This window comes from Acanthopagrus latus, chromosome 22, assembly GCF_904848185.1.
Source record: "Acanthopagrus latus isolate v.2019 chromosome 22, fAcaLat1.1, whole genome shotgun sequence".
Classification (NCBI taxonomy): Eukaryota; Metazoa; Chordata; class Actinopteri; order Spariformes; family Sparidae; genus Acanthopagrus; species Acanthopagrus latus.
The window spans coordinates 23,412,943-23,423,641 of NC_051060.1; the positions used below are offsets into that span (position 1 = coordinate 23,412,943).

Here is a 10,699-nt window from a genome sequence, read left to right on the forward strand (position 1 = left end):
CCTTGACAGTACAGAATTGTACTAAAGGCGGTGGACTGGTCATTCATGCTGGCGGCGACAAGCGACCCGCTTTTCTCCCGCTGTTTGGCCCTGCAGACGTGCCGTAGCCTCTGACGTCACTTCAGAGCGACAAGTAACAATGGTAAGTGAGCAAGCAATTTTCTGTCCGGCTCGTATATTTATTTTACTAAAACGTGTTATTCGCCCATATAGCATAACCCATAGGGTTTGAAACGTTAACATGAGTGCTGACATGTAGGTATATGTGGGTGTATGTCTTGTTTGTGTGGTAATAACAGAATTATTAGTAGTTATGAACCTACTCGCCGAATGCTAGCTACGTTAGCTTTTTTTCTCCGTTGGCTGCAGTCGTTACCCTAGCTCTAATTAGCGGAGTCATTCATATTGGAGCGGCAGCTTTCCCTCTTTTTATTATTATTTAAGTATGTCATATTTCTTCGTGGATGACATTAATGTCGCAGAGTTTGTCTTCGCTTCAATGTAAGCTCATGTCAACGTGTTGAGTACAGCTAATTGTGCAGGTAGCGGAGCTAAGCTAGCAACACTGTAAACAGCTAATTCGCTTTTTAAAGATCGGATGTCGCTGTCTATCACGACCAGAATACTCTGAATATTACTTTTCCTCTCAGATTTATTAATATATGCCTGATATTCTCCCAGGGTCAAAGCCAGAGTGGAGGCCACGGTCCAGGGGGAGGCAAGAAGGATGACAAGGTGAGAATGACACAGCTTCTGTCAGCTAATGTCTGAACTTGTTTTGATAGCTAAATATTATCCTCCATATTTGATCATGCTGTTTGTTAAACACTGGTCTATTACAGGTTTTAGTCCAAACTTTATATATGTGTTTCTGCCAATAAATAACCTATTCTGATATATGTCACCCTACTCTGTGCCAATTGAAGGATAAGAAAAAGAAGTATGAGCCTCCCATTCCCACCAGAGTTGGCAAGAAAAAGAAGAAGACCAAGGGACCAGATGCCGCTAGCAAACTACCATTGGGTAAGGAAGTGAAAAGGAACAGTTGTGAAAATGTGTTTTGTCTGTCCCGTGGCCTTTTTGAAGATATGCTGGTTATTAGAAGAGTTGTTATTTCTCCTGCCTAGTTCTATTGAGCTCCTTGGATATAACTGGGGATAATGTTTGGCAGTTATTCCAAATAGAAAGACTAATACTATTGAAATTACTTAAATGGCACTACTGAGTTAAAAAAGGAAGGCAAGATGGGGTATTTAAAATAAATGGTGAGATTTGAAAATGCATGCCACTGACAAGCAAGGAAAAGTACGTTTATGTAATTATTTTGCATGTAGCCTTGACAATTGCTGGCCTGTGTTTCAGTCACTCCTCACACTCAGTGCCGCCTAAAGCTGCTGAAGCAGGAGCGGATCAAAGATTACCTACTGATGGAGGAGGAGTTCATCAGGAACCAGGAGCAGATGAAGCCTTTGGAGGAAAAACAGGAGGTGAGTCCTTGTTATATATCTCTGTAACTTACTTTTGCCCTGTATATTTGGGTTTAATGTAGAGACAATAATCCTGTTATCTTTTATACAGGAGGAGAGGTCAAAGGTGGATGACCTGCGCGGGACCCCCATGTCTGTGGGTACTCTAGAAGAAATCATCGATGACAACCACGCCATCGTTTCCACCTCAGTGGGATCTGAGCACTACGTCAGCATCCTGTCCTTTGTGGATAAGGATCTGCTGGAGCCGGGCTGCTCTGTCCTGCTCAACCACAAGGTAAATATCAGTGAGAATCCGTAATTTAGTTTTACTTTCTTAAAAATACGATACTTTTATTTGAATCCAGATATCTTTGTTACAGAGTCAGATTCAAGACAATAAAAAGCAAATAATTACAGTTTGTAGTGTTTCTCAACTAAGTGATCAGTAACTAGTGATGCAGTGACAAGTCATTGATCTGTCATCAGCAAGTATCTTATAATTCACCAAATCAGGTTTCACAAATTAAAACATTTTCACCCTCCTGTGTTCTTGGTTGTACTTGGTTGTAAATCCCTGTTTTGTGCACCATGTTTAGGTTCATGCTGTGATTGGGGTGCTGATGGATGACACCGATCCCTTGGTGACAGTGATGAAAGTGGAGAAGGCCCCACAAGAAACCTACGCTGACATTGGAGGTCTGGACAATCAGATCCAGGAGATCAAGGTATGTCACAAAAGGGCTTCATCCTGCTGTGTTAAAAGACCAGTGACTAAACTGTTAACTTGAAAATGGTCAAGTAAAACTACATACAAGGGAGGCTAACAGTTAAAGAAATACAAGATCCAAAATCTCTGTGGATGTTAGGTCTGTGGTCATGTCAGTTTCTTGTATTGGTTAATCAGTTAGATACTAAGGCTGACTGTCTGATTTTCTTGTTATATGCAGGAGTCAGTGGAGTTGCCTCTCACACATCCAGAGTATTATGAAGAGATGGGCATCAAGCCCCCCAAAGGCGTGATCTTGTACGGACCACCTGGTACAGGTAAGTGCATCTGTTAAACCAGTAATCATAAAATCCAAGCAGAATTTATGTTTCTTTTTAAATGTGTTACTTACTTTAATATACTATAAAGATAAGGACAAGAACAATTCTGTATTACGCTGTACAAACCCTTTGCTATAGGTTTTAAAGCAGTAAAGCATATTTTATGCTATCAAATTGAAAATACTAAATAAATATATCAATAAGGAGCTAGTGCAGTTGGATGAGTGTTTGAATAAATTCCACCGCGGCTATATTTAAACATTCAAAGCACTCAAACACCTGTGTATCGCACAACAATGGAGCAATGCCAACACGGTGTCCTTGTGTTTTCCACAACACTCACTCCATTGTAGCTGACTGGAGACAGGAACTGTTTCCAAACAAATCAGGACTCAGGCGTTCTGCCTGTTGATTAATTTTACCTCACAATAGTGTGACGGCTAACCTCAGCACATGTTGCTAGTGGTTAAAAGTTTCTGGGCGTGGAAAAAATGACATGCTGTGTAATCCACATGTATGGGCTATGACCCACATACCATGATTGTTTGAAACAGTAACCTCCTTACTCCATGTTGTGGAGATATAATAAAAAGATAACTGAAGACTAGACCAATAAAATTGGAAGATTCGTGTGCTCCACATCAAACTAGTGATCATCAAAAAAATGATTCTGATTTCCCAGCTTGGGATTAATAAAGTATATCAGTCTGTCTGTCTGTCTGAAAGTTCTCTTCTGCATCTAGACAATAATCTGTGATGTCACTGTTATTCCCTAAACCATAAGCTCTTAGTGTGTGCTACCAGGACGACACCTAAACGTGTACCCTTCCCTTTGATTTTCCAGTTCAGTCACATTAATATGAAGTGTTATTTAGAGGAATTCAGACAGGAAGGCCTTGTTACCAGTTTGACATCATCTGCAAATTCCATTCGGCCATTAGAGACCTTTTGAAAAGGGCACCACAGCAGGGAAGGTAAAAGTGTCAGTAACCTCCTACGTTCTGTCAGTCTGAGAGCAGTATGCACAGATGACATGTTTGGGGAGACTTGTGAGAACTTATCAGACACGTGTGCCTGTAATCGTTCTATAATTGCTGTAATATCCTGAAGTGGCTGCAGTGCTGCGGCTGCCAAGCTGTATTTTTAACGAGACAGGAATATAGAATCCCTTCTATCTTTATATTATCACCATCTATTACTGCCACATACTGCCATAATGACGCTGACCTCTGCCTGTCTCTATAAATTGGATAGAGAATTGTTTTCTAATACCAATCAGGTTTAGTTATGTAGACAGCAATTGTATGTTAAAACCGTGTGCATTACAGTGATGCATACGTTTAGTTATTTCTGGTACTAATCACTAATCATCTGTGTGAATGTTACGTTGCAACTAGTTTATGAATGAATGAAGCAAATCATCGTACCCTTTCACTAATAAATATCAGTAATTGAGAACATGTATCTGGATATTGGGCAGCTTGAGTGAAAACTAGTGATAACTCTTAACCAACTGTACTTGAACTGTTCTGCACTTACTAGGTAAGACACTGCTGGCCAAGGCTGTAGCCAATCAGACATCAGCCACCTTCCTGCGTGTGGTGGGCTCAGAGCTGATCCAGAAGTACCTCGGCGACGGGCCCAAGCTGGTCCGAGAGCTCTTCAGGGTGGCGGAGGAGCACGCGCCCTCTATCGTCTTCATCGATGAGATCGATGCCATCGGCACCAAGAGGTACATAAATGTCTGCTCGGAGCTATTTTAGACAGAACGTGAGAGACTGGGAGCAGTGATAATGTCACATGTGGTGTGAGGAATCAGAGGTGGATGACAAGGTGTTGGATGAGTAAGTGTGATACCTGGCTATGTCTTTAATATATCGCAGTTTTATTTTTACTCGGTGCTTGAGGGCATATTAACAGGTCAGGCTGAGTATGAACATCACACTTTGAATGTTGGTGTTTCAGGTGAGTGTGAGTTAATGCTGTAGCTTTTCTCTCTTTCATTGAATACAAGATGACAAGATCATTGAGAACAACTCACAGTGCAGAAAATATAAAATCGAAGTCTTTATTTTTACATTATGCTAACAGGAAAGAACAAACGGACAGCGACAGTAAAATTGTGGGTGGGATATTGGCTGATTTGAATCAATGACTTCTGTTGACTCGTGTAAATAATAAATGAGCTTGTGCTGTAGATCTAGCCAGGGTTTTTTACCTCACAGAGAAAAGACTGCAAACAACTCAGCTAAATGGGTTAGTGAAAACAAGACTGCAGGATGGACGTCCTTGAAGTGTGGATGTAGGTCGGTGTAGTGGATTCTATAAATGCTGAAGATAAATGTTTCCTGTCTGTGTCGTGTAGGTATGACTCAAACTCTGGCGGTGAAAGGGAGATCCAGAGGACCATGTTGGAGCTGCTCAACCAGCTGGACGGCTTTGACTCGCGGGGAGACGTTAAAGTCATCATGGCCACCAATCGGATAGAAACTCTGGACCCAGCCCTCATCAGACCTGGTCAGTGGTGGTCTGAATGAGTCTTAGTCTATCTTTAGTTGTGACTTGCTGTCTGAGTCTTGGCAGGAAGGAGAAATTACACTCAACTGTACAAAACTCTTCCTCATAATTCTGGAGTAATTACTTTGACCTCAGCACATACTAAATCATTTATTAATTCATTCAGACTTGCACCAGTTGTGCACCGAGACTGTTTGCAGTTCATGTGATCAGCTGATCGCTGATAAAATCAGTTACTCAAATAAGATAAGGACTTTATTAATCCCGAAGGAAATTGCTGTGCCAGGGTTGCAGTACAAGGAAACAGTATAAATCAAATCAAATAGAAATCAAAAATATAATATAAAAAATACAATGAAATAAAAGTAAATTGCAACTATAAAAAAAAGATACATGAGCTATTGACATGTAATAGCAGATAAGGTGCGAATCAGCAGCTTAAAGTGTTTAAAGTGTTTGTGGACGTGCAGGGATATTTTCATTGTCCTATATGGAGAAGGGGGAAGAGTTAAAAAGTTTGATGGCCACAGGGAGAAAGGATCTCCTGTGGCGTTCTGTGGAGCACCTCGGTGCTCTCAGTTTGCGACTGAAGGTGCTGCAGTAGGAGTCCAGTGTTGCATGCAGGGGGTGCGATGTATTGTCCAGGATGTTGAGCAATTTCCTCAGCATCCTCTGCTCAGACACCTCTGCCAGAGACTGCAGTTCAACTCCCAGGACAGAGCCAGCTCTCCTGATGAGCTTATCCAGCCTGTTGGCGTCGGCTGTCTTAGCCCTGCTGCCCCAGCACACCACAGCGTAGAAGATGACGCTGGAGACAACTGAGTGGTAGAACTTCTGCAACATGGTCCTGCATACGTTAAAAGACCTGAGTCTCCTCAGGAGAAAGAGGCGACTCTGACCTTTCTTGTGGAGGGCATTGATGTTGGCTGTCCAGTCTAGTTTATTGTCAATATGGACCCCCAGATACTTGTAACAGTCCACTATATCCACCTCAGTACCCTTGATGTTGGTTTTGGAGGGTTACTCTTCTTCCTAAAGTCCACCCGCAGCTCTTTGGTTTTCCCCGTGTTGAGCTGCAGGTGGTTCTGTCCACACCACTCTACAAAGCTGTCCACCACACCTCGGTATTCAGCTTCCTGATCCCCTGAGATACAGCCCACAATGGCAGAGTCGTCCGAAAACTTCTGCAGATGGCAGGATTGTGAGCTGTACCTGAAGTCCGAGGTGTACAGTGTGAACAGATAGGGCGAGAGAACTGTCCCCTGAGGAGCCCCCGTGCTGCTCAGTACGGTGTCTGAGATGGCGCTCTGCAATCTCACATACTGTGGCCGCCCCGTGAGGTAGTCCCCGATCCAGCTGACTAGCGAGTCATTCACCTGCATGTCCAGGAGCTTACTTTATTGTACACTGTAAAAGTAAAATGCAGGCAGCAGCCCAGAGGCAAACAAGCTTCCTTAATTGCTTTCATAATATTTGAGAAATTAACCAAACATGATCAGGGTTTGATTAAGAACTAGCACACTGCTGTGTTTATGCACGAAATATTAGCATTTTTCTACGGAATAAAATGTCATAAACATTTAAAATTGCCAAATGACTGTAAGAAGCTGTTCAAAGCAGCAGGTTATGACATTTCTGTTCTCCTCCTCCCTCCTCCTCAGGGAGAATCGACCGCAAGATCGAGTTTCCTCTGCCGGATGAGAAGACCAAAAGGAGAATCTTCCAGATCCACACCAGCCGCATGACAGTAGCAGATGATGTCACCCTCGATGACCTCATTCTGGCTAAAGACGACCTATCAGGAGCAGACATTAAGGTAAGGATAGCACTGTCCACCCACAGGTGGCTTTCCCTCTGATCTGTTCGGGTTAACAGCTGGTCGGTACCGTTCTGTCTTCACTCCTCCAAGTGTATTGGCTTCTATGGAAGGACAGACTAACCAGAAGGGTGGTGTAAGCAGCCCGGTAGGGGTTTTGTCCAATCGAACACCACCCCTGCCCTGTAGATGTACTCTGTCTCTGACTCCAGCCACTTATTGATTGTGTGAGTTGTTGGCAGTGAGCCCGTTCACACTGTGGCTCAGCAGAAAGGAGAAAACCGTATGAAGCTGTTTGAAGGGGAGCAACAATTCTACATTATCGTAGCATCAACACTTATTTAATTGTGTTAGATCCTCCTTTCAAAAACATCAGTCCAGAGTGTTTACTCTACTTTTCAAGCTTTACATCTGCTGCCCTCTTGTGGAGTCTGACAGAATTACACTCAGTTACTTATCTTCCATAACGTCATTAACAAACGCTGGAATTAAGCAGAAACGTATTTATCAGGTCAAATAAATGAACAGTAGTGTTTCTGGTTATTCTACAAACCAGCTGCTTCCACATTTTACTAGTTTAAACTCCATTTTGTTATGTTTTCTGCGCGTGAGTTACTAGTTTACCCTGTTGTCTCATGACAAGACAAAGCAGAGCAGTGTTTGTTTTTCCACTTAGTCTAATTCTTTTAAGTCAAACTGGAGTCTGACCTTTGTTCCCCTCCATTTTTGTTTCTCCCCCCTCTGTCCTCCAGGCCATCTGCACAGAAGCAGGCCTCATGGCTCTACGCGAGCGCCGTATGAAAGTCACCAACGAGGACTTCAAGAAGTCCAAGGAAAACGTCCTGTATAAGAAGCAGGAGGGCACGCCGGAGGGGCTTTACCTCTAACCTTCAAAACTTTAACTTCATCACTCTGAACTCCCCTCCCTCCCATCCCTCCCTCCCTTCTCTATCTATCGTTGTGTGAAAGAGAGGAGGCAGCAGTTGAGTTGTCTGTCTCCCCCAGAGAGAGTTTTGATATATTTTGTGCACGTCATGTCTGGCTTTATCCCACTCTCCTGTTACCGTTATGTGTAAAGACAAAAACATTAAAAAAAGGACAGAAAATAAAAGGTGTTATTCATCTGTTTTTTAGTCTTTTTATTGGTACAGAGGCAGCATCTGTTTGCCTTGTGCTTCACATTAGATTCATATATATCGAGTTCGTCGCTGTGCTGTAATATCTTTAGATAATTACTCTCATGAATTATTCAATTAATTCAGTCTCTGTTGTCGCCATTGGTGTTGCTGACAGAATCAATTGTCTCAATCTGCAAAACCATGTTTACTTTTTCTCCTTACTTGTCTTTCTTGCATACCTGAGAACAGTTTACCTGTAAATTTCACAACTCTGAAGGAATCGCCCATCCCCTCCTTTTTAAAAAGACACATCTTCAGTAATTACTAGAATATTCCACATGACTCCCACACACTTTGACAACTGAGCAAGTACGCATAATTAAATCTCAGGGTTACAGAATGAGATAAAACACACCGACTGTAGCGTCTTCCTCTACTCCGAAGTGTTAGAATAACTGTTCCTTAGCAATAGAGGAGTGAATTCTGCTGCATGTTTGGGGTTTTTTTTTTCTGCACCAGGCAGGGGGATGAGAGCAGCCTGTGCTTTGATTTTGCTGTCCTCTATTCAAACCAGCCTTTACGTTATTACAGCACGGTTAAGTAAATCCAGCTAAGCTGCCCCTTGCTGCAGTCCTGACATGCGGAGAACGGCACTGCTGATTTAATTCCTCCTGATGTGGAGCCATGTGTAACTCAGTGCTCAGCAGAAAGTGGCCCCCTTGCAGCAGGCATCGAACCACTTTACAGGGGCCATCTCTGGGCTAGAGTGAGGGGGGGGAGAGACCAAGCTCCTGCTGCAGCCCCCCTCCACAGAAAACTCTCTCCTTATTAAATCAGTCACGCATTTCAACCGCAGCTCATACATCGCAGCACATTCAGCAACTGGATGAAGAAAAAAAAAAAAACATTTAAATCAAGCGTGGCGTGTTGGGCCGGAGAGGCTGGGAGGGTTACAAGAAGAGGGGCGTGCGTTCTAATGAGGCGTTTGCCCTGTCAGCTCAAGGCAAACTCTGGGCCGGGTATTTCTGAACCGCCCCCGTGAGCACACAGATACTGATGTGCTGGGAGAGAGGGAGGGGGGCTGATGATGGTGTTGGCATTCTCTGAAATGTCACATCCACATTGCTGTTCATTCCCGATGTGTACAGATTGTGCTCTGCATGAAAAGAAAAAAAAAAAAAAAAAGGCTCTTAAGATGAGTCCCCGAACGCATCAAGGGACGAGGTGAGGGCCCCTTCAAGAGAAAAACTGTCAACACGCCACATATTGAGCAAAAAAAAGCTGCTTTTCAAGGATGAATGTTCCTGTTGTTCAAATCCTACAATCACTGGTGTAACTCAAACATTTGTGTGGGTGCTGACTAATTCACACTCAGTACCTCAGGCCCTTTTGTTTTTAATTCATCGTCTTTAAAGGGTAAGAGGCGGTTTAAGGTGAGTGAACTCAGCGACTGCCAATTCCAGTAAATGTAGTTTAAAAAAAGAAAACTTAACACATCCTGGCATCTCCGCTCTGTCGGTGGCTGGTTAAACTGGCCGGAGCCTCGTTGTGAATGTCGAACGAGTGGAGAAATAAGTGTTTGTGCAGAGCAGCAAGAAAAATTAACATGTGCTCATGTAATAGCTGTTTCTCCTGTTAAACAGGGCAAAACGCTGAACAAATTCGGTAAGAAAGTCCCGATTAGTTCCAGCAGATTAACGCATGAAGTAGCTCAACTTCAGTTAGAGTTCACGTGACCTGACGAGACGGCCCGGACCTCGGACTGAACTGCAGAAGAGAGTTTGTGCTTAAACACTTGTGTGGAAGTTAAAATGGAAAAAAAAAATGTTTATTTTGATCCACAATAGCTGTAAACAGTGCGACAGCTCCTCTTCTAGGAGTCCAGAGTGAAACTGTGATTAATGACAGACATAAAATGAGATACAGCACAAATAAACTTGCCTTTTATAATCTTGTTCAAATAAACTTTATGCATCCACAAATCTATGACTGATCACATATTTAAAGCTGTTTTTAAAAGCAGTGTTGTACAGGAATTTTCCAGTAAACGATGGTAAGCTGCATATTACTATGTTAAACCGCTAGCTGCATGGCTAACTGAGCTAACTGGCTAACGGCAGCTACCAGTTGGAGGAGGAAGCTGCCCAGACTGGAAACTGAAGAGCAGTACTGTGAGACGTGACGGTGCCGGGGCTCGCTGGTTAGCTGGTGAGTCAACATTAAAGCACTGAGATATCGTCGGAACTATTAATTGCTAACATTCTGGAAATTCCTACATATTGTGCCTTTAAAAGAATTTTAAAAATAGGAAAGCAGGCAACATGAGATTATGTAATAAACAGAATATTTATGATTTGTATGGGATGTCGAGTAGCACATAAAGACAGAAAGTTAGATTTTTGACAGAGATGCACACGGAGCGGCCAGGTCGGTCTGTTTCAAAGCTTTTGTTTTCAGGCTGTGGGGCAGAAACCACCGTCTAGTTTCAGTGTCTGAGGACAGTCATTGAACCTTGAAGGTTTGTAAAACAGGTTGTGAGAAGCATTTCAGCAGCCCACCAAACTACATACACTTTTCAGTGGATTTAAGACTACAAGGGGCCGATGACTTCAGACAGGACACCTTCTTCAAACCAACTAGTCCTGTTGTCCAATCTGTCCACAGGGTGGTGCTTCTTGTCCAGGTGTACTTCACACACACACACACACACACACACACACACACCTCCAACA

General features: G+C 43.0%; 1 protein-coding gene across 1 annotated transcript; it reads left to right on the forward strand.

The window, feature by feature from the left end:
* The first annotated feature begins 35 nt into the window (after window positions 1-35).
* Window positions 36-7,975, forward strand: psmc1b (proteasome 26S subunit, ATPase 1b). The gene is made up of 11 exons (XM_037086613.1): window positions 36-142; window positions 682-735; window positions 927-1,023; window positions 1,363-1,487; window positions 1,579-1,764; window positions 2,066-2,194; window positions 2,417-2,513; window positions 4,059-4,248; window positions 4,882-5,033; window positions 6,695-6,849; window positions 7,602-7,975. Exons 1-11 carry the CDS (start codon window positions 140-142, stop codon window positions 7,734-7,736), a joined length of 1,323 nt encoding a protein of 440 aa, XP_036942508.1. The 5' UTR covers window positions 36-139; the 3' UTR covers window positions 7,737-7,975.
* The last annotated feature ends 2,724 nt before the right edge of the window (window positions 7,976-10,699 follow it).

Excerpts from the sequence above, each read along its gene's own strand:
- psmc1b (XM_037086613.1), top strand. Across the intron at positions 736-926 it reads GAGGCAAGAAGGATGACAAG|GATAAGAAAAAGAAGTATGA; the intron begins GTGAGAATGACA and ends TGCCAATTGAAG. Across the intron at positions 1,488-1,578 it reads CTTTGGAGGAAAAACAGGAG|GAGGAGAGGTCAAAGGTGGA; the intron begins GTGAGTCCTTGT and ends TCTTTTATACAG.